We start from the raw sequence: 27,420 nt of genomic DNA on the forward strand, positions 1-27,420 counted from the left end.
CATGTCTCAGCCCATCTGTTATTGGTGTCTATACACAAAAGGCATCTGGAGGATCCAGGTGGTTGGGAAGATAGTGGCTCACAGCAGAGAGGATTCACAGTCTTTTCTTGGCCCCTGGTCCCAGTGAGGGAGCAGCCCCGTTTCTATGGATAGCACTAGCTTTAGGCATATCTGCACTCTGGACCTCCTTAGGGTATGAGCAGTTGCGCAGGTTGGACCTTAGAGGGACCTAGACTGAACATCCTACTAGGTATGGTGGTTTAAATCTCCACCAAAAGGTAGGAACTAAGGTCCCAGAGGGACCTGGAAGGCTAGCCTGCAAGCTAGAACAGTCCAGGACACATGACAAGGGAGTTCTTGCTCTGGTGGATGCTGTGTGCTATGCCAGAGGAAAGCCTTCTGTGTGCCTGACTACCACTGGGCTCACAGATCTGAGGGGCTTTGGTTGAGTTGCGTGTTCAGAGGTCAGGGAGCCAGGCAGGAGAGAAGAGAAGATGGCTTGATCTGGAGTCTCCTCTTTGTCAGCACAAGTGCCCTGTACCTCAGTCAGTGTATCTATGGGGGCTGATGCTCCTTGGCTCACTTGGCTCCTGGGGCTGCTGTGAGAGAGAGGCAGTGTTGGGGAGATCACATTGCTGGTTTTGGGGTGGTGATGGTGATTGCTGCCACCATCCCCAAACCCTGCATCCCCCACTTGGAGTTGTTCGCCTAACTCTGCTGTCCTGTCTGTCCATCTCTAGTTCTTGGACAAGCCAGAGGATGTCCTGCTGAAGCACCAGGCCAGTATCAACGAACTCAAGAGGACCCTGAAGGAGCCCAACAGCAAACTGATCCACAGGGATCGAGACTGGGAGCGGGAGCGCAGGCTGCCATCCTCACCTGCCTCCCCCTCCCCCAAGGGCACTCCTGAGAAAGCCAACGAGGTAGGTGTCACCCTGAAGTCCTCAACAGGGACCCTGGGTAAAGAGGCAGTGGGAGGTTGCAATGTAATGATTTACACTCATTCTAACACCAACATGCTTCCCCCAGTGTGGCCTGGCTGATGGGGGTGGGATGGCAGGTTAGGCTCAGGGGGACACATTCACTAAATCTTGGAATCCTGAGTCCCAGAGACCACCCTGAAACATGGAAGCTCCAAAGACTTGTGGTAGCTTGGTGTACTCTTCTTCCATCAGCCAGAGTATGATGGGGAAGGGGTCCTTGTTAGAAATGTGGGTTCCAGGGCCCCTTCTTGGTTCTGCTGAATCAGATATTTGGTGGTAGAGCTCTGGAACCAGCATTCTAATCAAGAGTTCTAGGTGATTCTCTTGCACAATAAACTTTGAGAATCTTGGTAGCCCTATCCAGTAACCAGACCCTTTTGCACATGTTGTAAAAATGCAATGTGTGTGTCGGGGGTTGGTCCCTCCTAGAAGGAGCCCCGGAATCCACTAAAGGGGATTGGGTTCACCACACAAAGCACACCTGCTTCTTGGGCTTCCAAAAAGGACCCCACACACTCTGACTTTTACAGTGGAAAGTGTGGACAGTGTTTTCTCTGTTGCAAAAGAGATAAAGATAGGATTTGGGAAATTCCTATATTATAATCCCAAGCATTTGCAAAATCTTGGCAGTTTTTACCCCAGTTTATACATAGGTATTTCTCCCTAGAGAGGCTGCTGATTGGCCTCAAACCAACTGTGGTCTAGACTTATGCTGCCTGGGTTGAATTCTGACTCCACTGCCTGGTAGCTGGAGGACTCTGAGTTTGTTATACCTAATCTGTCTGAGGCTCCGTTAGGCAGAAATGTTCATAGGGATATTGTGAGAATCAAATGAGATAATTCCTGGAGAGGGACCAGCATGGCACCTCAATGCCCAGTACAAGTTACTTACTGTTTTGTTTTATTTAAATTAAAGTTTGGAGGATCTTGAAACACTTGGTTCAAGGTCCTTTTACAGATAGGGGTACTGAGACTCAGAAAGAAGAACTGTTCAGCATTGTAGCTAAAAGAAGAGGGGCCATAAACCACTTTTATAGTGTGGCAGGTCATTGTATTTACTACCAAATCATATCTGCCTTGGAGCAAGACCAAATCATGAAGACCAAGTATGGAGTCCATTGTGCATGTGCTTCCCTCTAATGATTTGAAAATGGGTTTTGCAGCCATGATCTAATTTGTAGAGCACTTGATTGAATCAGTACTAGCCATGGTCTGAGCCTGCCAGATAACAGGGCTTTGCCTAGCGTGTTGTAGCAGAGCTACTGGGATTCCCTGATTGCTGATTCACAAAGTTAGGGATGCTTTGGGGGCTTTCACGACGGCTGCTCTTGAAGGAGGGAAAACCTCTGCATCTACTAAGGGCTTCTGTGGTCCCTGGCACAACCAACACTCTGACTGGAAATTGGGGAAATTGGTGTCTGGTTTAGTGATCTGGCGCTTACCTCCCCCATCCCCTGACTCTCTAAAGAGAGACTTGGCCAAAATGGCTTCTAATTGTTCCTGAGGTAGGCCAATCCTTGGCCTGGCTGGAGGTGAAGTGGGATGCAGAGGCTACTAAAAGGGTCAGACTCCAACAGGGAAAGGAAGAATGATTACTGGTGACCTGGGGTCTCAGAGCAGCCTGGCTTGGGGATGTGCCCCACCTGCTGGTGATGTCTGGAACTGCTAGAAGATGAGTCAATAATAAGGTAAAGTCTGTTCTGCTGCCTCCTTAGCCCAAGCTGTGTGGTCTCCACTGCTTTAAACAGTTACAGCCCAGGAGGTCACCTTGGAGCTGTGGGCATTTAGAAATGGCTGATAGGACGTCTTGCTTTTAAGAGCGAAGATTTGGGAGATGGGGAGGAACTGTAGAAAGGATTTGACTGGGTCCTTGGGTGAGTGATTTCTGAACTTCATTGCCTAGTCTGTCTAAAGAGGACTGGAATTGCCACTCCATAGGAAGGTCGTTGGCAAGATTGAAGGAAATAATGAAGAGTAAAGCACTTTATCAACCGGGAAGTGCTAGACAATTACGGAGCCATTACTGATGGTGACTAGAATCCCTGACCCAAATATGTGCTATGTGGGTGACCCTGCAGAGAGCTATCACCCAGAATTTCTAGTAGTTTCCTCAGAGCTTTTTGGGTCCCATTCAGGCCATGAGGAGAGCAATAGATCCAAGTTTTAAAGATAACTCTTTAAATGGGGCTGTGCCCCAATTGCAGGATTGAACCATTAGTCTAAGCCAATAACACCCAGTGGGGGGGGACTCAGAATCAGGGTCCAAATGGTGTGGTTCCATAAATTCCAGAATGTTAGGGGGCAGGCCACAAGGGACAGTCTGGGACCTCAGTACTGCCTTGTAGCTGACTGTGGGACTCCCTCCCTTAAGTGTCTTAGAAGGGCTGTCCCTCTCTGTCTCACCCACAGAGTGGCTCCTTCCTGACTGAATGCACAAGTCCTAAGGAGGTGGGACTTACAAAACTGGGCTATTGATGGACTTTGTATGTCTCTCTCTCCTGCTTTCTCTCTCTATCTCTGTCCCTCCTTTCCTTCCTCCCCCTCTCTCTTTCCTCTGGCCCTGGGCCTCCCCTGCAGTCCCAGAGGACCCAGGACATCTCTCAGCAGGACTTGGTACCCGGAACAGCCGCAGGCTTGGAAGTGTTCATTCAGAAAAGCCTCGCAGCATCACCTGAGGTTACTGTTTTCACCTCCCGTACCCCTTCCTCCTGGGGCCTCCAGCCCAACCTGATCACCCACTAGGGGTTTTAGAAAACCCTTTCTCTGGGGTGAGGGGAACCAGACTCTGCCCTGCAGAAGGGAGCTGTGGGTGGCCCATGCTGTCCCCATGCTATGACCAACAAGCATCCCATCCCAGAGATCCAGAAAGGGCCAGCCCCTCCCTCATCCATGTTTCTCAGGAAGGACAGGAGTGCAGTCATCCTAGGAGGGCAGAACAGCCAAACTGCCCCTGCCTTAAAGGAGACATGGTCTCTTTTTCTCAGGCACTTGTGAGGCTGCGGAACCTGGAGGCAGGTTCTGACCACTGAGCATGGGGGACTAGGGGTCATGGCCCCTAAATACGTTCTACCCTAACATCTTATCTCTGAATAAGGTCTAGCTGTGGCTAGTTAGGGCATAGCATTTCATCTCTCCTGGCTCCAGCTCTCTACACTCCTCTGGGGTTTGGATCTGTCTGGGTTTCTAAGCAGGCAAAAGTAGACATATTTTTTTCCAAGAGCATCCTTGGTCAGGCAAACATTCTAAATGAGGAGGGCACTGCTTCTGGGCCTGGTATAACAATGAGTTGAGGGTTCTTGGAATTTTCTGTGGCCCTGCATGGGTACTGAGGATAAAATCTAGGGCCCAGCAGCAAGGGTCACATTCTTCTTGTCTACTGGGATTTCGTAGGCTGTTGGGGCTGGGAGGTACTGATCAGCTGGTTTCTGCACCTCCTCTGTTGGCATGGTGTCAGGGTGGGGAGGGGCATATATCTTTCTCTTTAATCAGAGGAAATTTCTGGGGCTACTGCAAATAAAGACATTATGTGAGCCACGAATATGGTAAAACATAAATCCTAATTCTCCATGAATTTTTCTTCTATATAAAAATAAAAACTAAACTATCATCACCGTCAGTTGAGGAAAGTCGGACAGGAGTCAATAGCATCCCCCCAAGACCAGGGACATAGTGATGCCCATGACCATGGATGCTCCTAGAACCAAAGGCATGTGCCTATAGTGGAAGCAGAACCCAGCATACACCCTTCATCCACCTCTGGCCAGCAGCCATCAGCCTCCTCCACAGAGGGACCCTCACTGTCCCTGACCACAGCCCATTTTGTCTTCTGTCTTCAATTAGGAGGTTTCTTTGTACTGATTTAAAATCTGCACTTCTGCATCCGTGGCCTGTGGCCTCCTGCCCTTTGGTACCTTGGATCTGCTCTGCAGCCCTCCCCAGGCCACCTCCCACAGGGCTGCACACCTTTCCTTCCCTGAATGCTCCTGTGCCCCTCAGCAGTTTCTCCCAGGACATGGTTTCTAGAGGGTCCCCCATCCAGCACCCCATCCTCCTATGAAGGTCAAGGCCCAGATGTTTCGCAGAGTTCTAGGGGGAACCTGAGTGGCCTGGAATCAGCAGAACTGTCTTTTGGGGAGAGTTTCTTCTGTGTGTAGCTCATGTGGGAACCAAACTGGCTCCTCTGCTCCCATTTCCAAGACTGGAGCAGATGCAGAGCCCCTCGCAAGTGGTGCTCTAAATGAGGCACTGAAGGTCCCCAGTTGGGAAAAAGAATAGCTGCAGGGCGGTGACAATCTGGGGCCGCCCTAACATTGTTCCATCTTGCGATCTGGGCCAGATGTGCCTTTACCAGTGCATTGATGCTGGCAAAGTTCTCTCTTTCTCTCTTTTTCCTCTTCAGGATCCTACCTATTTGCTTATTAGAAGTAGAATTCCTCCTTCTTCCCCTACTGTTCACACTGATCTTATGCAAGGCCCTTCCCTCTGAGACCCTCAGTTTCCCCTTCTGAAATAAGGGTACCAATGCAGGCATCACAGTTGCCAACTCATAACTTGGAGGACTGGGGAATAGGTCAAAGACAAAGTACTTGCTGAATGTGCAGGGGGCCTGGGTTCAATCTCCCAAGTACCCCTCCTCCCCCCCAAAAAAACTACTTGGACAAAGGGCAGCATTGCCTGGCACATAATAACCAAATATCACTATGTGCTTCTCTTTTCTGCCTGTAGAATCTTTCTTCCATTCTGTGCCAGCTCTCGCCCTCCACACTGTTGCTTATCTAGCCCAGTTCTCCTTAGAAATGGAGCAGGAAAGTTCCAGAAGGGGCCTCACTGACCAACTTTGGCTTTTATTGCCAGGCTCACATGTTGGTAAAGCTGAAATGGAAGCATCAAAAGGAACAAATTCCCCAAAGAGATGAGGAGCCCTGGCTTCCATAAACTTTGGAAGCCAGTCCTCTGATAGTTCAAGTGCTGGGGTCCTGAAGACCCTAACGACCTGAAATAAAATCTCAGAAACCTACGCTAGATTTTGTCTAGGCCTCCCCACTTTCTACTCTCTCTTTCCTGTTGGCAGAATTCTTCTAATAAGGTCTTGTTCTCTAACATGGAGACATGATTTGATAAAATGGAGTATTGAGGTGGAGAGTTACAACGCTCTTTTGATCCTTCAAACTCCTTCAGATCTTATGGATTCATAGACTTTTTGCCCAGTCATAAACTAAAAAGGAGCCTAAGGCCATATAAACCTTCCCCCTCCTATTGCTAGAAACAGCTTTTGACAAATACTGCAGAGGTGGTCATGGTGGGGCGGAAAGGACATAGTTCACAGAACTCGGAGTTAGGGACTGGATCCTAGGCCTGCCTTGCCTTTGCCCCTGGCTCACTCTGTGACCTCGGACAAGATGCCTTTCTTCACTAGTCCTAGGTAGGGTTTCCATATCTGTTCTGAGGGGCTTTAGTCAGAGCAGTGATTTCAAAGGAGAGTGATACATCAGGGTACTGGGCTGCCCGATGTTTGTGTTACATACTAGATGAACTTCCATTAAGATTTTGTGGGAAACAAGTCTTCTGTGGCTCCAAGAATATTAGAAACCCAATGGCCTTCCTGCCACCTTAATGATTCAGAAATCCATCGTTCCCCCCAAGTACTGTTTGAAGACCCCTTGTGGCAGGTAGAGGACCATTCAGTAGACAGTTGGGTATGCTGGTCCCTCTGCCCCATCATGATGCCTGGGTCTATAAGTCTTTTCCTTCTGTGATGTATTCTGGTCAGTCCTTTATTACCCTATGAGTTTTGTTAGAATTCTCCAAGGATGGACCCTGGTATTTATTTCTTTGGGATGGAAATCCATTGTATTCAAACTTTTTAAGCCATTGTGTTGACTGTCACTAACCTGGCCATTTGGTATTTTTGCTAATAATCAAAATCTGTTTCCTTCCCAGAAGCTCTTATAAAAAGGTCAGATTTTAGACTAAACCCTGTGGGACTCAATGCTTCCCTTACCTTGGCAGTGGATCACGGGTGACACCCATCTTCCAAGGTTGTGAGATAAGTCAGCAGAGATTCCAGGCACTGAAAGTCAGGCATTCTTATCCTGACTCTGTCATCAAAAGTGGTAGCCACGACCAAGTCACTGACCTTCTCCAGGCCTTGGTTTCCCCACTTACACACTGAGGAGATTAGACCGAATAATGTTTTAAACTCTTTCAGCTCTAACATTCAGAAGTTCCCAGTGATCTAAGTACTTTCTCCTCTGAAAGTGGCAATTGTCTTAGTAAAAGAGGAAGAGGAAGAGTCCTGGCCCATCCATGGATCTCACTTTCTCCATTGTTAGCACGGGGAGAGCATGAGAACCCATCCTGTCTTATCGAGTGAGGGATGGGGTTGAGGAAGGTCAGTCAGTTATTTTGGGGTGCCTTAATGGGAAGAATAACCTGTGAGAAGGACTGGCATAATCATGCCTTTCTCTCCCCCACCCGTTCTGGGGACATGCCATCCCAGTCCACACTGGACTACCTTTTGGTGGTAGATTGGTCCCTTTTTACAGAGAGAAGGGTGACCCGCCCTTCAGGTGCCTGCTATTTCATGTTAACTCTTCTTGCTCCAATTGTAACACAGGGTTCGGAGCATTGGGTATTTATAGAAAGACAATACACTAGGCCAGAAGAACTCGGTCTCAGTCTCCTAAAAGTGGCCAACACACAGCAGGAAGAAAGTGAGGCAGGCCTCGCTGACGTCCTTGCCGATGGCAGACTCTCCAAGGTAGACATTCTGGTGGACAAGTTCAAAGTCGAAATGGCCACAGAAGAAATGGTGGGAACCAAAAATGCCAAAACTCAGCAGCAAGGGAGGATGATTGCAAGTCCAGAAGACTTTGAGTCGGTGTGGGAGGAAGGCCCCTGGGTCAGGGCAGGTACTGGAGGGGTTGCCCAGGCTACGGGATGCACATTGTCAGACAAGCTCCTTGAGGGCTCCGAGCTCAGGGTTGGCATCAGCGAGACACCCATCAGGAACTTCCCAGTCTCAGATGGTCAGTTGGAGGATCGTGCAGAGCTAAGGAAGAGGCTGGAGGAGCTCCAGACGTGTGGAAGATCCACAACTCCAGGAACCAGGCCAGCAGAGGTGGACATCCCCTCTCCAGCCTCTGACAAGGGAGGCCTCCAGTCATTTCTGTTGGATCCTGTTCATGGTGAAGCCAGAGCTGACTCTAGCGATGAGACTGATACCTCCTTTGCAGAGAGGAGCTTCTATCTAAACCATGGAGAAAAAGATTCTGAAGATCAAGTTCTCCCTCTGCCTTTGGAAGAGAGAGAAGAGCGCCTGGATGCCCCTCCTGGAGGACACATCAAGCTGGAACTGCTAGGGGAGCTCCCAGAGAGCTCAGAGCTGAATGCCACAGACCCGAGGGCCTCCGCCACAGCTGCCGGCAGGAACAAGGATGAAGCCCATATTGCCTCCTCCGAGGAAGGAACCAGGTCTCCCCGGAGCCACGGAAGACAGGATGACCAGCAGGGACCTTCTCCAGGACACACATTTGCTGAGGACTGGGAAGAAGCACAGCAGGAGGTGGAGGGAGAGTCTCACCCGACAGCCAGGGCAGCTGAAAAGGAAGAGTCCCCTGCCAGTGGGAACTTGAGGGAAAAGGCCAGATCAAGTCCCTCAGCAGGATGGAAGGACCACTCCACTAATGAAGGAGGCAGGGTGTGCCTGGACCCGCAGGCCCATGCCCTTCTGTGGACCATCCCTCCTCATGTCAGGAAGCCAGTCAAACCAGACAGAGGCAACTTCCTCCCCACAGAGAGGGGAGCCATTCATACCCAAACCGGACAACCTAAGATGGGGGACCAGGAAGCCTCAGCATTTCCTCATACGGAGGTGGTCACCTCCCTGCCAGCCTCCCCTGGTCACTCTGAGGCTCTGGAAGCTCTGGAGGAAGCTTCTCCAAGCCCAGCTTCTCATGGATCAGGGGAGCCTTCAGAGCTCAGGGATCTCTTTGGAGATCAATTCCCTGTATTTCTCAAACATGTCCAGCTTCCTAAAGACAGCCCAGAGCCCAAAGACCAAGTTGGGTTAATTGTGCCCCCTGACACAGGAGGTGAACGCAGGGCACCTCCAGTGGCCAGCAGAAAGCCCAGAGTTGTTCCTGAGGAAGCCGAAGGGGTCGTAACTCCGGGGTTGGTGTTCCCTTCGGGAAAGCAAAAAGAGACGACCTCTTTCCAGGATCGGGGACAAGAGGGCTCCCTGGAAGACATAAGCAAGACCTCAGTGGCCAACAAAATTCGGATATTTGAGACCCATGGAGCTGAGACTCGTCGAGCTAGTCAGAGTGAAACAAAGGCCCTTCCAAATGAGTTGACTTCAGAGGCCTGCATGGGTCAGTTAGAGCAACAGCGGAACAAGCTTTTAGACCTGGGCTTCGTCCAACTCCAGCCCCCCGGGGACTTTGCCAGTCCCCAAACCTCACATTCCTCAATGATGCCTCTGGCTACCAGACACTTCAGGGAGGGCATTTCTACCACATTCCACCAGGAAAGGCGCACAGAACTAGAGCTCGCGTCCCCCGATTCAGGCTGCGAAACCACGCTGGAGGAAGCGCCTGGGGTAACTGGCTATGTGAGCCCCCGCCCCCATCGTGCCCCCCACCGACCGCATGCCTGGTAGCCTTTTAGAAGCATGATTCAGTGGCCGCTCATCATTACTGCAACCCAAGGCTGCTTGTCCATCCCTATGAGGTCTTTTCCCCAAATGCATCTATGAGTAGCCCAGGCTGAAGGATGGGGTCATCTGCTTGGCCCACATTAGCTTGGCCACAAAGACCTTCAGCTTTTGGTATGACCTGGTGCCCAGAGGGTCACACACACTCCCGTGGAGAAGGTGCCACCACTACCAGCAGATTACATGCTTGCCTTGCTGCCCCTCCCCTCTCGATTCCTACCTGTCTTGCTTGGCTTATCCAGTGATCTTTCTTCATCCTGTCCCTGGTCTCCTGCCTTGTGGAAGCTGACAGTCCAGAGGTTTCCATTCTCCGCTCTGGTTCCCTTTCAAGTTTCTTTCTGCCTCCTTAAGACTAACTGTCTTCTCTAATCCAGAACAAATCCGAAGATGCGGTCAGGGAAGAGAAGCGCTTCACCAGCTTAGCCGCGAACGCCCCTGGGAAGGGGGGGCACCTGAGATTCACCAGCCCCTCGGGCCCTCAGGTCTCTACAGTCCCTCTATGTCCCGATGACCTAGTTACCTTCACCTGGCCAGGATGCTTCGCTTCTTAGATTCCCACCTGCTGTAGCAGCGACCCCCTGTGGCTGCTCCACTCTGGCTTGTCGGGAATGTATTCCTCACACCTCTCGACCTTCCAGAAACTGGCTAAATGGAGGCCCGTTTAGCAAGTGAATTTCTAAGCACACTGAATCTCCAGAAGCTAAAGTCAAGTTCCTTAAAAAAATATATTGTGGGTGTTAGATTGTTTTTTTTTTAAAGAAAACAATGTCATGGACCAGCCAAAAATGTGTGTGTGGTGTTTAATCCCTGACAGGCCAGTTGAGAGGTATGTATAGTGGACAAGAGTTGCTAGCATCTCCTTGGCCTGCTGTTGTCAATTACATTGATGGGACCAGAACCTCCTGTCCATGGCCTGCCCATGGCCCACTCACGGAGCTAAGGGTGGATCTGGTGTAGCACCCGGCTCCCTGGAAGCTCGTCCCCAGAGGGCCTGGCCCTGAATTGTTCTTCCCACTGTTTGATGCTGACCCTGTCCACGGAGATTCAGTGGAATTGACAAGCCTTGCTGGCTTCCTCTGTGTTCCTCAAGCTCTTGGCTCCAGCCTCTCTGCCTCCTCCCCTGGGTTTCCTGAGTACCTAACCTCCCTCCTAAGTTTGTTTCTCGACGCCGCCTGCACGGATGGGCCTGGGGTCCGGGATTCCATCCCTGCCTTTTGCACAGTGCCGCTTCTGATAGGCTCCTCCATCCAAGCCTTGGATGGGGCCTCCTGTCCAGAACTCACTGGCAGGATATTTGCTTTGAACTCGCTTTTGCCATCAGTGTGAGATCCTTGGGAAGGAGCATCCCTCCTCTTGAGAATTTTTTTTCGTTTTTTAAGCCTGTTATGATTTCAAGGAACCTTTCCTGGGTTTGTTTTGTTTTATTTTTTGATTTTTCATTTCCTGACCTGCTCCATTCAGGACCTCAACACAGCCTCAAGATTTCTTCTGACATGCACCATCTTGATGTTCTCTCTCTCTCTCTCCTTTTTTCTCTCCCCCTCCCTACCCTGCATCCCATTCCTCTGGTTTTATCTGGCCATAGAGAGCAGGGCTGAGGGAGGGATCGGAGGAGAAAGTCAAACCACCACGTCCTCGGGCCCCAGAGAGTGACACAGGAGATGAGGACCAGGACCAGGAGAGGGACGCAGTGTTCCTGAAAGACAACCACCTGGCCATAGAGCGCAAATGCTCCAGCATCACGGTCAGCTCCACATCCAGCCTGGAGGCTGAGGTGGACTTCACGGTTATTGGTGACTATCATGGCAGCGCCTTCGAAGACTTCTCTCGCAGCCTGCCTGAACTCGACAGAGACAAAAGCGACTCTGAAACTGAGGGCCTGGTGTTCTCCCGGGATCTCAAGGGGCAGGATGATGAGTCTGGGGGCATCGAGGACAGCCCAGACCGAGGGGCTTGCTCTACCCCGGATATGCCCCAGTTTGAGGTACAGTGGAGCTTCATCGAAGCCTGGGCCCAACCAGGCACTGCATGCTCAGAGGGCCCTGGGCCTTGCGGGAGAAGACTGAGCAGCCAGCTGCAGCCTGAAGCTGTCTCATGTTGCATGACTGTCCCTCCACAGAACAGCATGGCTCTGTGCTCGCATGTTGCCATATCGGTTTACCCCTAACACGCGCTCCTTGGTGTTTTAACCCTGTGACCCATTGCTTGCTGAGGTCAAGCGATTACAGGTGGTCTGTTCTCACTCAACTCCTCATCTCCTGCCTGTGTTGCATGGCACCTGCAGAGAGCATGTGTCTGTAGACTCTCAGGCTGTGGAGCCTGGTCTGAAACTTGAATGGTTTTTCCTCATTCAGGCTCAGGCTCATCTCCCTGGGCTTCCTGGGGAAGGGGCAGTAGTTTAAGTTCATCCAGCCCTGGGGTCTCAGGATGGTAGTGGGAAACACCTGGAGAAGAGGATACATAGTCATTGAGAAGGACACAGGGGCTAACTGTGCCTGAGCTTCTCTGTTTTGTGGCCCTCCTCTGTAGAGCTACAGAGAGATCTTTCTGAAACTCATCTGTGTCCATGTTGCTCCTTTGCTTCCTCACCTCTTCCAGCCCAGCCTCCCTCCCATGCTCCCAGTAAAATGCCAGCTCATCCATTCTGGGTTCTCACTCCACGCTGTACCCTTTGGGTTGAAGGTTGTCCTCCCTTTCTGTGCCTTGCTCTGAGATAGAGCTCAGATGTCAGTTTCCTAGCATATGCTTTCCTGACTACCCTGTGCAGAAGTGTCGCTCTTATTGCGTCCCCCCCACCCCACACACTCTGTAACGCCTCTGCTCCAGGATTCTCCAACAGTCAGTGACTGACAGGCCTGCTCTGCCGCCAGGTGGCAGCTCCTCTAAGCCTGGCATCTTCTCAGCACCAAGAGATGATTCATTGAATGAATGGCTAGATGGCAGGGTTACAACCATCTGTAAGAATCCCTTTCCCCCCAACAGCTAGATGACAAGCTAGTGTCCATTCATCCATTCAAGTTGTGTGTGAAAACCTGCAGTGGGAATAGCACAGCCTGGTGGAGGACTTGGATCATTTAGCTTAAGACTTCTAGAGTAAGTTTGGAGACAGGTGGCCTTCAGGCCAGATCTACCCAGCAGATGTGTTTTCTTTAACTCTGGTTTAAAAATCATGGTATTAAATATAAAATCCAGGGGTTTATTATATCATTGTTTAAAAAATCAGATGGTCCTGTCTCTAGAGGCCGTGATAACAGTTGGCCAAACCTGAGTGGAGTCCACCTGCTCTCCACCACCTCCGCCCTCAGCCCTCAACCAGTCCTTTCACTTATTTACACCTTCTGCCTCACCTCTTGCAGGCCTCCGTGTGTGTGGCTCCTGCTCTAGTTCCAATGAAGCAGTTGGAAGGTGCAGGCTTAACTGTGGAAGGCCTTCAGGATTCAGCAATATTACGTGCACAAGGAAGACATTTAGCATGGGGACCAGCACAGGGCATATTAGTAACGTCCTCTTAATGGTAGCCTAAAAAGGCATACAGCCCCCTTGCAGGGACATGGAACAGGGACACAAGGCAGGCCTGCCTGGAGTGCCAGCAGCTCTGGCTCTCCCTCTGGGCTGTTTGTCTGTGACTTCACACCATGCCTCTTCTGCCCTGACCTCACACCCTCCCAGAGACCCGGCCAGCTGTGGGGTAGGACACAGCTCTTAACCTATTCCACAGTTACCTGTAAGCAGACATCTTATGGGTCTTGAGTTAAAGTGTCCTTCTTTGTTTCCTTGTAGCCTGTGAAAACAGAAACCATGACTGTCAGCAGCCTGGCCATCAGAAAGAAGATTGAGCCAGAGGCCATGCTGCAGAGCAGGATCTCCACTGTGGACCACACCCAGGTAGTCTGCACTTCCCACTGGAGCCTAAGCATGGGGATTGGGCGCTGGGTGTGGGTTCCCACTGCCATGGTCAAGCTCCTTGGCTAACCTTCCCACCTCAGCTTCCCTGGAACCACCATTTTAAGCCTGATGCTCTTTTGAGCCTCAGAGTCCTCCCCAGACTCTGGGGGTGGGAGGAATAGGGCCGATCAGACTTTTAAAAGTCTTGATTTCCCTATCTGTAGGAGTGTTGCAAGGTCTAGTGGCTAGTGGGTTAAGACCTCTGGTTTTTTTGACTACTTGATGGAATTGGAGGGGTTTTTCCCAGAGATGGCTTGGGGAGACCAATCTCAATTTGGTCAGAACAGTTCATCGTGGGTAATTTTTTTTTTTTTTTAATGTATGGAGTGTCCACGTTAGTTTGGCAAAATGAACAAACTAGGTGGGGAAAAAAGCACCAGAGCCTTTTTCTTAGCATCCTAGCACCCTGGCAAAAGCCAGGCACACTGCTTAGGGTGTGTTTACCACATTCCTTCTGTGGGTTTTAAACTTTGAAAATTGAAGTTATGGGCCTAAGAGATGCCCTCGTGATTCTTTCTGGCCAGACAAGCTGCAGTTCTTGCAGCTTTCCTGTCCTAGAGACCAATCTTTGTTTCAAGAACTGAAATAAGGACTGGGGATGTAGCTCAGTGGTAAAGTGCTTGCCTAGGGTGCACAAGGCACTGGATTTGCTTCCCAATAATGCCAAAAAAGCAAAAACAAAAACAAAAAAATCTGAGATGAGACATAAACCAGAAACATAAGCAACAGTGTTATTTCCAGAATTTTCTCTCCCACTTTTGTAAAAATGCTACGAGTTATGAGGCTGCCTAGCATCCATCAAGACTCTAGTGCCCGTTAAGACTCTTAAACCCCTCTTTCAACATCAACCACTCTGCTCTGCTCCCTTATCCTGCTTTTGGGCACATCGGCTGCATGGGGCTGGGGCTGGGGCTGAGGCTCTGGGTAGACAAGGTAACAAGTGCCTGATCCAGGTATGATCAGAGTTCTGATGAGCTGTGTGACCTTGGGAAAAATGCTTTTTCTCTCTGACCTGCTTTGTTTTTAATAACTTGTATTTTGTTTTCATACAGAAAAGTAAAAAGAAACTTAAATTGACTCTAACTCTCATAGCCTGATAATTCTTATTGACATTAAAACAAAACAACAAAAAATTTCAATTATAAAATTCAAACAGAACCAAATGAAAATTTTCTTATGTTGCCTCCCAGGGGAAAAAAAAGTATGCATATCCCAATGTAGATACCTTCATCTCTATATACTTAAAGTTATTTCAAAAAGTGATTATTTTCTTTTTTTACCTTACTTTTTAAAATATATATTTTGAACGTCAGCATACATTAACATATGGGTCCCTAACTTACTCTGGAATTGGGACCTAATTTGTTTTGTTGTCTCCCACTGATTACCCTATCATGGTTATTGTCTTCTGCAGTTAATACTCAGTGCTGTGGTGAACTTCCTTGTTCATATTTCTGGGTGAACTTTTGAAAAATTATATCCACAGGATAAATTTCTATGGATTGCTAAGTCAAAAGTTACATGCACTGAAATTCGGATAGAATGTGTCAGATTGTCTTGGATTATATTTCATTTGTCAAAGAAAAATGTTGAAATGGGCGGTGCTGTGTACCTTCTCTATGGCTTTGTGTGTGAACTGCTCCCCAATGCATGCTCATTCCACAGCCTGTCACTCTGTAACTGGAATGGTATGAGCCCAGGTGACAGCTGAGGGCTCTCTCCATCTCTAACAATCCCTCTTCTGGCCAGCAGGTTGATGGGAGTACCCCAGTGGGGAAGGAGTTCATGACAACCACCCCCTCCATCACTACGGAGACCATATCCACCACTATGGTAAGTGGAACCCAGAAGGCATCCTTATGACCAGCCCCCTCACCCCACAAAACAGCCAGATAAGTGAATGATGCCCAGGCTGCTTCAGGAAGCTTGAAGCTGCCCTGTCCCCATTGGAGTGAGACATACAATCATTTACTGTCTGGAACCTAGGTTGCCCCAGGACATACTCTCAGACCTCAGTTTTCCAAACTGAATGATGTGGGAGGTGGAATCCCTGAGTCTGTTATCCGGGCCATCTCAGCTGTGCAGGGGAAGAGGGAGGATGGTACTTTTTGATTCTTAGCATGCAAGAATCTTATCTCCAGATTCTGCTGACTAATCTCACCTCCAGGCTGAGAGCCCTTCACCAGGGCCCACATTGGAGGCTACTCTTGTCTCAGGCCACTTCCTCACCATGGTCAGTAGATGGCAGCAATGAACCTTAGTTTGTAAACTCAAGATTTTGTACACGTTCCAAGAAACCTTAGGGTTCTGTTACCTATTTACTGTCTGATTCATGAAGGAAGGTCCTTGGCCACAGGTGTCCTCATCTATAAAATGGGAATACTCCCCATTCTGCCTCGTTCATAGGTTCTTTTTTAAGTTTTTTTTTTAGTTGTTGATGGACCTTTATTTTATTCATTTATTTATATGTGGTGCTGAGAATAGGACCCAGTGCCTCATACATGTGAGACAAGTGCTCTACCACTGAGCCACAACCTCAGCACCTCATAGGTCCTTTTAAAAACTTTCTTTAATATATAACTTTCAGTTGTAGATGGACACAATACCTTTATTTTATTTGCTTATTTGTTTGTTTTTTTAATGTGGTTCTGAGGATCGAACCCAGTGCCTCACATGTGCTAGGCAAGTACTCCACCACTGAGCCACAATCCCAGCCCCTGGTTCATAGGTTCTTAAGAGACTTCAGTGCCTTTAATAATGAAATAGAATAAATAGCATTCAGCACACTGGTTATGGTGTCAGGCAATAAGCTGAGAACTTTGAATAGATTATGAAACCAAAGCGGATGTTCTCTTTTACATCCTTTACAGATGAGGAAACTGAAGTTCAGAGAGGTAAAGTGACTTACCCAAGGTCACACACAATAAGTAACAGTGCCAGGTTAAGCCCAGGCATCCTGACACCAGAAGCCCCCCTTTCAACATCAACCACTCTGCTCTGCTCCCTTATCCTGCTTTTGGGCACATCGGCTGCATGGGGCTGGGGCTGGGGCTGAGACTGTGGGTAGACGAGGTAGCAAGTGCCTGATCCAGGTATGTCATGAGCTACTGAGAGTTGTATTTAGATACTTTCTCTTGCCAAACCCCTGATACACACATCAAATGAAAATTCCATTGATTTAGAGTGTTCCAAAGGTAGGTTTTGAATAAATAAAAATTTTAGGATCAATAAACCCAAACCAGTTACCTGCCTGCTTACTTTTCCCTGGTCACTCGGTTCCTCTGCTCCGCCCAACCCTTCACCATGCAGCATTAGGAAACTTGTAGGGCTAAATTTAAATTCAACCTTAGGTGAGTGGACAGTTACAGCATTCATTTACTCATCCATCCATCTATCCATTCATTTGTTCCAAAAGCATCAATAGGTCTCTACGGTCTGCCTGAGGGGAATACAGAATCAAAGAAAATACACTGCCTGCTAGGATTCATTTGTTCAGTCATCATCATGAGCATCTGTAATGTGCTGTGCCCCTGTATGTAGGTCCTGGGCACACAGTGGTGAACAAGGTCCAACTCTCCCACTTCCTGGCTGGATGACCTTGGGCAAGTCACCTGAACCTCTCTAAGCCTCAGTTTTCCCCTTCTATAAAATGGGGTAGGGGCAATAATAGCACATATCTCAAAGGGCTCATGTGAAGATGAAAATAATCTGTGTGAAGCCCTGAGAACAATGCTCTGCACACAGTAAGGGGTCTGTAGATGTGAGCTGCTGCTATTTCTTTCCTTCCCTCATGGAACAGCTAGCCTAGGGACCACTGGGAGGATAACTCTGGGTGACACCTCTGGCAGCAGGAGCTGAGGAAGGCATTATCTAGTCAGGGACAGCTGAGCTGTGCATGAAGGATAGATGAAGGTATGGTCACAGCAGAAGCCATTCTAGGCAGCAGGCAGAGTAGGGGTAATGGTGGGCATCTGAAGGAGAAGGCAGTGGTCAGTGAAGTCAGACGTCAAGTGTATGAGGAGCTGGGGGAGTCTGAGGTGCCTACGGGACATTTCCAGGGGAGAGTCCAGGAGACGATTGGCCTTGAAGGCCTAGTGCTGGAGAAAGATCCGGTCTACAGGTTAAAATGGGGGAGGAGCGGCTGGAAAGAGGGCTGGGCCAGAACCTTCAGGGCCTCCAACATCATGTATGAAGTCCAAACTTCATCCCAGAGACAATAGGGAATCACTTAAATTTTTAAGGTAGGAGCATGATATCATCAGTTATGTGTTTTGTTAGGAAATTAGCCTCTGTGTGGAGTGTGGACTGCAGCAAAAATTCCCCCCTCCCCTTCCTTCCTCCCTCCTTCCTTCTTCTTTCCTTCCTTCAATAAATATTTATTGAACACCCAGGACATGTAAAGTACTATGCCAAGCACTGAATCCAGCACTGGAAAGGACAGTGTCCCAAGCTCTGGGGCTCACACTGGGAGAGACAGAAAGACAAGTCAGGGGATGGGCATAGGAGCCCGTATCCAGAGGGGCCTGGCTGGAGCTTGAGGAGGTGGATGTAGAGAAGGTCCCTGGGTTAGGGAGGTCTGGAGGGAGGCAAATACAGGATTCAGTCATCGGTAGAAGATTCTGATGACAGGAGGAAGGAAGGGGTGGGGATCTTGTTCACTGGCCAGTGGTTCTCACAGTGTGGTCCCAGGCACCTACAAGAAAGGCAGATTCCCAGGCCTGGCTCTAGACCTCTTGACTCAGAAACTCTGGGGCAGGGGCAGCAATCTGTGTTTTCATAAGCTCACCAGTAATGCCCATCAAGTGCGAGAACCACTGATCTAAGCAGCATGAGAGGAGGGTGCTCTCTGTGTGTTGGGGTGAGGAGGCAGCCAGTTCCATTTGGGATCCTATGAGTCTGAGGTGCCTACGGGACATTTCCAGGAGACAATAGGCCTTGAAGGCCTAGTGCTAGAGAAAGATCTGGTCTACAGGTTAAAATGGGGATTTGGGTGTTTTTTTTTTTAATATTTTTAGTTGCAGATGGACACAATGCTTTATTTTGTTTATTTAGTTTTATGTGGTGGTGGGGATCAAACCCAGAGCCTCACACATGCTAGGCAAGTGCTCTACCACTGAGCTACAACCCCAGCCCGGGGTTTGGGTTTTGATGAGGCAGCAGAAGTCCCTAAGGTTGAGGGTGGCCTGTGAGGAGAGCCCTGAGTGGGAAGGAGGAGAGACAGTGGGATTGCGTTGGCCAGGGAGAGGACCACTCCTCCTTGAGGATACAGGAGGTGCAGGGAGGAGGGAGGCTGCCTTTGTTTTGAACAACTTGGTCCCATTTAGTGTTTTCGGTGTGAAGATAGAGGAGTGGCTTGACCCCAGGAAAGGGAAAGAGGATGCCATGAGAGAATAAGCAGCTCCTTCACAGCATGGCCCTGATTAAAAGGGCTGGTGGCTGTTCTCTAAGCCAGAGAAAGGATAAGAGCCCAGAAGCTACCCTGACACTCGGGGATCCCAGGTGCTTCTGAGAAAGTGCCTGGTGATGGTGTGCCAAGTGACCAGGTCACTGACAGCCTCTGCTCGAGGCAGGTAGAGGGGAGGCAAGGAAAAGGCAAAGGGTTTCTGTTCTCTCCTGTCCCTTGGCAGACAGGCAGAGGTCCAGGCCAGTGCCCTGCACAGAGCAGGACCAGGGGTCAGTCAGCTGAGAAACTGCAGAACTGGTGGTTCTGGGCTCCTGGATAGACCAGGCTGAGCCTTGGGATGGTACAGAAGTGGGAGGTAGCAAAGAGCTGGGCCTCTGGTCAGATATGGAGCACTATGTCCAGGAATGATTCCAGGAGGACCTTGTAGTTATATCTCAAGGTAGGACCAGGAGAATGGGCCTGAGAATGAAAGTCCCAAGGGCAGAGTGGTGGCATAGAACATAAGCACCTGTCAGACTTGGGGTCTTCCTCACGTGGGGTGAGCTTCTGGCTGTACCATTAACTTGCTGGGGGACTTGAACAAGCCACTTAACATGCTTTTGCCCTCCTTTTTCTCATCTGCAAATCAGGAATATTAAAAATGATTTCCCACAGTTGTGAGGATTAAATGAGGTCATGCATGTACTAGTGTCTGATGCCTAGCACATAGCAAGTACCCAGAAAGCAGTAGATATGATATTAATCACCAAGCTATATGTCTATATTTCTCCTACAGATTTTAGTTTGTGAAATCCTTTCCCCTCTGTTAACTTCATGAGGTCTCCATGGGAATGAGCATGGGTCCCTTTTTACAGAAGAATCCATGAGACCCAGAGGGAGGAAGTGGCTCTGCCCCAAGTCACATAGCTAGAATGTGGCAAGGACAGGACAAGAACCCGAGTGTCCCAATTTCTCTGTTAGTGCTTCCAGAGAGCAGTACTGTGTCTTGTTCACCACAGTGTCCCTCAAACCAGGCACTCAGTAAATGTTCGTTGAATGAGTGAGTGTGTGGGTGTGCACGTGTGTGTGAATGAGGGAGTGAGCTCTGAATGATGCCTTCAGTTCTCTGCTTCTAAGTTACTACTCAGCCTTGTGGCCATGAGAGCCATGTGGTCACGTGCCCCGGCCATCCTGGGGCCTACATACCTGAGACCTAGCCATCTGAGCACCATTGTTTCCCCAGGAGAACAGTCTCAAGTCCGGGAAGGGGGCAGCTGCCATGATTCCAGGCCCACAGACGGTGGCCACGGAAATCCGTTCTCTTTCTCCGGTAAGTGGGCAGTGCCAGCTCAGGCTAGGGGACTCCAAGCTGAAGACATGGGCATGGCCCCCTTGTGGCCTGCAGAAAGTGCAGGTTGGGCCCAAAAGGTGCCCTTTTAAGTGCAGAGCCAGGAAACTGGATCACTTTCAAATGCCCGTAGGCTCCATGGTGCCCACTAGAGTCTCTGCAGTTTCCCCCCCATCCCTGTGGCGCTCACACAGGGCACCGGCCGTGTGGGGTGCAGCCCTCACCTGTTGTGCCTGCCCTCCTTGCCCACTAGGAAGAGCAATGAACTGGGAGTCCAGAGTTTGGATTCTGGGCCTGGCTCTGCTGTGGCTGCCCCACCTGTGACCCTGAGTCTGTCACTCTGAGGTCTTTTCCAGCTCTTTGCTTCTCTGTTTCCATCCTCTAGCCCCTGGTTGCGACAGGATGGGGGATCAGGAGGGCTCCATCTCCACCTCGGATCCCTCTGTTCATCCTTCTAAGATGCCAGGAATCTCAGATTCCAGGGTGTTGTTAGGATTCTGGGCCTCAGGAATCTCAGGCTCTAGGAATCTCAGATTCCCAGGTTTGAGAGTTTTATGGGTCTAGGATTCTGATGATTTCGGGATTCTTGGATTCTTAATGGTTCAAAGTATCTTGGCTTCCAGCCTTCACCTTCACAGGGCCCCTGCTTGTACCTGGGTTCCCCCATCCCGCCCGCCCCTGCAGAGCCCAGTGTCCTGACCTGCTGCCCGGGGTGGGGGTGGTTATATTCTGCAGATCATCGGGAAAGATGTCCTCACCAGCACCTACGGCGCCACCGCGGAAACCCTCTCAACCTCCACCACCACCCATGTTACCAAAGTGAGTAGCAGTAGGTGCCCGGGCCCCAGAAGGCTGCAGGCGGGAAGGTCACTACCGTGGCTCAGCTTTGGCTTCTCAGTCTGTAAGGTGGACAAAGGAGACCTGTGGCGCTGCCATTTTCTAGAGTCTGTGCGCATTGCCCTGAGCTACTGTTGTCCTAGGCCCGGGCCCTGCACTCACAACCTTGACAGCCAGTCTAGGGGATGAGACCCTCTCCTTCAAAGGAACTGTGAACTGTGGCATTTGCCTTAAGTGCTGGAAGAATTTAGAGGAGGTACATGAGGGTGGCTCCCCAAGAGTCAGAAAGCATCTCCTGGGACAAATGTTTTGAGCAGGGCCTGGGGTTCCAGACAGGACCCCTGAAGGAGGAGAAGACAGTGGCAGGTGCTCTAAGCAAAGTAGAAGATGAAGCTGAAACTGCGTGTTTGCTTCCTTGTTCATTGAGCAAGTGCTACCGAGCATCGACCTCACGCTGGCCTCTGTGCCTGGGGCTGCCGGAGGTGGCATAAGTGGGGCATGTCTGTGGGAAATGGGGAGCAGCATGTAGAGGATGGAACAGGAAAATTAGGCCGGCTGGGGGCAGGGGAACATAGAACAGAGCAAATAAGGCAGGTACCAGGAAGTATCTAACTATGGGAGGTCTGAGTCTAAAGGAAATTAGAAAACCATGGAAGTTTTCAAACTGAGCAGTGGCCGAGTGAAAACAAGCTTCAGAAAGGACCTTAGGTCCTCCAGGAGGTACAGATAGATGGAAAAAAGAAGGAGAGTTAGGAAGAGAGCTTGAAAAAACAAACAACAACAACAATAAAACCAAAGGCTTGGGGGCTAGGGCCTGGACCAGGTGGAAGTTGGAGCTGGGAGGAGGAAAGACCAGAGGAGGGAAGCATTCCTGCAGGTAGCAGCCATGAAGCAGCCAATGAGGACAACAGATGGGGGAGAGGAGCAGGTGGCCACACAACCACCTCTGAGTTGTCAGGAGGGAGACAGGAGAGGGCTCATTCAGGGCTGCAAGCCTGGAGGCGCCAGGCTGAGCCCTGGGGGTTGTGACTGAGGTCCTACAGAGCCATCCAGTAAGTCTGATGAGTAGCACTGGCCTTTGTGCACACAGACTCTGTCCCTGCCTGCTCCCACGCAGGACTTAGTACTTTGTCATGTTTCCCCGAAAGAATCCTTGCACCAAAAGCTTTAGTGAGCAGCGTCAATGGCTCTGCAAGCCTTATGGGAAGGGCTTATATCACACACCCCACAGCATACAGTCCCTCTTGGCCGTGCCATTTGGGAGCCCCCTCTTTCTGTCCCACCCCCCCAACTCCAGCTGGGATTTCCCCCAGCCACATCCTCCTTAAATATGCCAAACAGTTAGGTCCTGCCCTTCTTCTAAACTTGCTTCCAGACCCCAGCAAACAGTGGAGGTAATAAGTATCATAGTACAATCTTCTCTCGTAGTATTGTTCAAAGTCATTTAAGGTAGAACCTTGTCACCATTCACATTTCATTCATGTGTTCATTCAACAAACCTACATTCGGCACCGCCCTGGTCAGATTGGGCAAGGGAGTTGGGGAGGAGGGGGTACAGATATAAACAAACTACGGGCCCTGCCCGCAAAAGCCTGCAGCCTGGTGAGGAGCAAGCCCATAAAACCAGCACAGTCAGAGAGGCCCAGAGCCAGAGAGATACAGACTTAGCTCCCCCCGGGAGTAGTGTGACAGGACAATCTGAGGCACTGCCAACCAGGATGAGGGAGGCAGCTTCTGAGCTAGGCTTGGAACTGTGTGGTAGTTGGGGAGTGGTGGCAACCGGGCGAGATCTGCTGTCTGAATTCCCAGAACTAGCAAAGGAAAATGCCGAGGAAGCCAGGAGAGAGGGGCACACTGCTGGTGTCTTGCCCTTAAGAGATGCTTTGGGTAGGTTTCCAGTCATGGCCCGCTGCCCCAGCAGACTCAAAAGAGACCTCACCTGGCTTTTCCTTTCCTTCTTCGTTTCCCTTGTAGACTGTGAAGGGAGGATTTTCTGAGACAAGGATTGAGAAGCGAATCATCATTACTGGGGATGAAGATGTGGACCAAGACCAGGTATGGGGACAGGGGATGTCATTTCTGGCAGCACTGCCCAGTCCCTCCTATAGTGGGTGACCCATGGATGGCCACTGTTTTGGGCAGGGAAAGTGTCTACTTCTTGCTGACCCTTTCAGAGAAGGAGCCCACAAGGAAGAGTCATTGAATAGGAGACAGAAGGGGCCAGAAGATGGGAGCTGTAGTCTATCTAAGCATTTCACTCTGCCCCCCACCCTCCCCACCCCCCCACTCCCCCCCACTCCCCCCCACTCTCCCCCCCCATTTCCCCAGCTGTGCACTAAAGAGCTTGTGTTCTCCAGCTTCCCTCCTCTCACTGGTCCATGGCGCCTCACTGTGTTATTCTACCCACCAGGCCCTGGCTTTGGCCATCAAGGAAGCCAAGCTACAGCATCCTGACATGCTGGTAACCAAAGCTGTCGTATACAGAGAGACAGACCCATCCCCCGAGGAGAGAGACAAGAAGCCACAGGTAAGGCTCCAAAGTACAGTGGCTGCCAGAGGAGGAGGTAGCAGTAGCAAGATCCTCAGGTGGTCATTTCAACCTGCCAGCCCAAGTGGCTTGATCCCTAGTGCAGCTTTGACCCCTCACCTGCCTGATTTGCAGGTCAAAGAGAGGGGCAGCTCCCCCAAAATGGGAGTCAGAGGAAGGAGGGGATGGAGTATTCTCGATTCCTTCTTTTGGGGTTCCAGGCCTCAAACCCAGAACAGTAAATCCAGAAGTGGTAAGAAAAGAGGACAGAGGAGTGACACTTGGGATTGTGGGGAACAGAGGGAGGTTCACATGACCTCACTGGACACTACCTATAAGCTGGAATCAGAAAAAGTCCTACCAGGCCCAGTGTCACATTCCTGTCCTCGAGTCTCTGACTCCATCACAGGTCACTGGATGTTGCTAAGGGGACATGATACCCAAAGCCCTTGATCCCATCTGTCTTTTGGGACTGCAAAGCCTTGACTTCATAGGCTTCCTGAGATTATAATCTTACAGCCCCCAATGTCTTCCTGTTTCTTTGTGGGCCCTCAGTGCCTTGGAATAAGAGAAATGAGATGGTATTAGGGAACATAAGGCCTCCAGCAGCCTAAACTGGGAGTGATGTTTTTCTGGCACCTCTTGAAGCTTACCACATTTTATCAGACCTATAAAACAAAATCTCACAAATATTGAGTTGCATGAAATAAGGCAGACACAGCAAGTACATGTCATGATTCTATTTATTGGAAGTTCAAAAACAGGCAAAACTTTGATCCCAATGATGGTAAAATTCAGAATGGTGTTACTTCTAGGATGCAGTAGTTACAGTAAAGAAGTGCAGGGGAACCTTCTGGGTGCTAGGAACGTATCTCCTACTGGTTACATGGGAGCATACACATAAAAATTTGTCACAATCTTATTGACACTTGGTTTGTGCACTTTATACATTTTTACACAATGAAAAAAAATCTATGTCAAAGATCCCATAAATAACAGGTGGTCTCCTTTTTTTGCCCTTTTCCCTAAATAAATGAAACTAGCATACTTAAACATTTTTCTGCTACATTGAAAGGCTGTTAACCTTTGGTCTAGAGCAGACTTGTCAATAGAACTCTTTCTACAATAATTGACATGTTCTTTCTGTGCTATTTAATAGGGTAGCCACTAGCCAAATATGGATGTTGAGCACTTGAAATTGGCTAATCCAAAATATATTGTTCTTTTTTTTTAAGTTGTAAATGAACACAATAACTTTCTTTCTTTCTTTCTTTCTTTATTTTAATGTGGTGCTGAGGATTGAACGCAGTGCCTCACACATGCTAGGCAAGTGCTCTACCACTGAGCAACAACCCCAGCCCCCCAAAAGTGATCTTCTTTAAGTGTGAATAAATGTAGGAGTTTGAATATTTAATTTGAAAAAAGGTAAACTATCTCAATAATTTTTACAGAAATTGTAATGGATATATTGGGTTAAGTTTTATGTATCTCTCTCTCTCTCTCTCTCACACACACACACACACACACACACACACACACACACACACACTGAGGGGGAGAGAGATCTTTTATTTTGTTTTTCTATGTTTTGGTGGTGCTGGGGATCAAACCCAGGGCCTTACACATGCTAGACCAGTACTTTACCACTGAGCTACACCTCCAGCCCCCAAAATATATTATTAAAATGAATTTCACCTGTTTCTTTCTATCACTGTTTAATGTAAGTTAAAATTAAAATTTTTATTTTGGAGTTAAAGTGTTCTATTTACCTAGAAAAGTTTAGAAAAATTAATAAATATCATCTAGAAAAGCTCCTGTGTAGAAAAAAAACTTTTATACAAGTCATTGTCACTCTTGTCCTCTCTGTTGTCTAGTAATTCTTACTTTCTCTCCTCAAATCTCAGAGTGGCAGAGGGTAGGTCACTTCCCAAGCTGGTGCAGAACTGGCTGCCTCACCTGGGAACCTTGTTTAGTATACAAGTACTGGAGAACCCTCTGAGTTGGAGAGGCTGGAGGAGACCTGGGTACTGGAGTACCTGGGAATCCTAGGGAGGCCCTGTGCAGTCAGGTGTAGGAGCCACTATTGCTAAGAGCTCTGTACTGGGAATCCAGGGACCAGCTCTAGCCATTCCCCTGACCAGCGTGTGACCATGGGTCAGTTTTTTTTTTTCCTTGTGGGGGACTCAGGGTCCTCATTTTCAGAGTGAAGAGGTAGGGCAAGCCCCCTTCTGGTTGTGTTCTTCTGGCTGTTGTGTGACCCTGGGGGTCCCTTGTGTGTTGCTCATTTCTTCTTCATTCTCTTTCATTCCTCATCTTTCCCTGGGGATTCCCAGCCAGCCCCCGCCCCCAGGCTCCGGCCTTCCCCTTTCTCTGGCCTTTCAGGGTTCTTGTCCCAGCCTCCACATCTGGCCTCTTCCACCACCTTGGAGTCTCTTACATCTGCCCCCTCACTGCTCCTAAGCTGTCTCATTCCCTCCTCTTCTGTTCTTTCTTGATGTTTCTGCCCCCACATACCACCATTCATATTCATGCTCTCCCCCTCCCTCCCTCCATCCTTTCTGGGGATCATTCTGTAAAGGTCACCTTGTTTATGTTGTCCTGGAGAGCCAGTTTCCCCTTGCCTTTTCCACCCCATGCTTTACCACCCCTGATTCTTAGGAGAGTAACGCCCACCAGGTCTAGGGGGTGGTCTTTCCTGAATTAGAAACTCTTCCTGAAGGTGCTTCAAAATCATTGTTGTAGTGGATAGATATATCTTGTTACCCCAAAGAAAAGCCCTGCAGTCCTACAGGCCTGATTCTAATCACAAGCCCTGCTCTTTATTGTCTATATAACCTTGAGCAAGCAATTTTTTCTTCTCAGACTGTGTTTCCTCATCAGCCAAACAGCAATGACAATCATAGTAATAACTAAAAATTGCTATCATTTATGGAGTGCTTATACTGACCCAGGCACCAAGCTCTTTGCTGATATAAGTACTATTGTCTGCTAATTCATTTTACAGATGAGGAAACTGAGGCTCAGAGACATTAGGTGGCTTGTTCACCATCAGGGAGCAGGGACCATGATGGATTGATTAGGCTAAGCCTAATCTGTTAGACTCCATATCTACCCTATGGTCTTAGCCTCCTCATCACACTGACTTTCTGTAGTCTCTTTCTCACAGGGTTACAGAGATCATACATAGGTGGTACTTAGCATAGTGCCCAATAGAAGTTCATTATGATCATCATTACCATTAACTGAAAGTAGGCTAAAAAACGCTGCACATAGGCACTCTGCTGTAATACACCTGGAAGAATAAATTGTAATACAGTAGTGTTTAGATGCCCTGGTGCTTCTGAATTGCCTGTGGTCTTTTGAGGACATCTCACATATCCATTAGCTTGATTACACTGACTTATAGAGCAATCATTAATCAATGAGCAAGCTTAAAGTGTAGCCTGCTGATCTAAGAAACAACAAACAAACAAATAAACAAAAACCTAGTTAGGAATCGAACAGAAAGAATATGCTCAGGTTTTGGAGCCAAATATACCTTGAGAGCTGTGTGCCCACTGGAACCTCTCTGGGCCTCAGTTTCCTCACTGGTCCAGTGGTGTTCATTTATAAATAGGAGCTGCTGAAATAATTCAACAGCATCTGTGACATATAGGGACGGCATCTTGCAGGAAGAATGTGCTC

General features: G+C 49.1%; 1 protein-coding gene across 4 annotated transcripts in view; it reads left to right on the plus strand.

Moving 5' to 3' along the window:
• The window catches only part of Epb41l1 (erythrocyte membrane protein band 4.1 like 1), a 68,233-nt gene that overhangs the window by 35,734 nt on the left and 5,079 nt on the right, over window positions 1–27,420 (plus strand). Inside the window, exons 14-24 of one of the 4 annotated variants that reach the window (XM_077800237.1) lie at window positions 741–923; window positions 3,561–3,659; window positions 7,600–9,582; window positions 10,071–10,178; window positions 11,282–11,680; window positions 13,477–13,581; window positions 15,394–15,474; window positions 20,268–20,354; window positions 21,108–21,191; window positions 23,184–23,264; window positions 23,620–23,736. In XM_077800237.1, coding sequence (XP_077656363.1) covers window positions 741–923; window positions 3,561–3,659; window positions 7,600–9,582; window positions 10,071–10,178; window positions 11,282–11,680; window positions 13,477–13,581; window positions 15,394–15,474; window positions 20,268–20,354; window positions 21,108–21,191; window positions 23,184–23,264; window positions 23,620–23,736 — 3,327 coding nt within the window. Of the gene's footprint in view, window positions 1–740; window positions 924–3,560; window positions 3,660–7,599; window positions 9,583–10,070; window positions 10,179–11,281; window positions 11,681–13,476; window positions 13,582–15,390; window positions 15,475–20,267; window positions 20,355–21,107; window positions 21,192–23,183; window positions 23,265–23,619; window positions 23,737–27,420 lie in introns of all 4 variants that reach the window. The other 3 variants (XM_026383243.2, XM_077800239.1, XM_026383246.2) reach the window with 3 other exon arrangements.

Source organism: Urocitellus parryii, chromosome 6 (genome assembly GCF_045843805.1).
Source record: "Urocitellus parryii isolate mUroPar1 chromosome 6, mUroPar1.hap1, whole genome shotgun sequence".
NCBI lineage: Eukaryota > Metazoa > Chordata > Mammalia > Rodentia > Sciuridae > Urocitellus > Urocitellus parryii.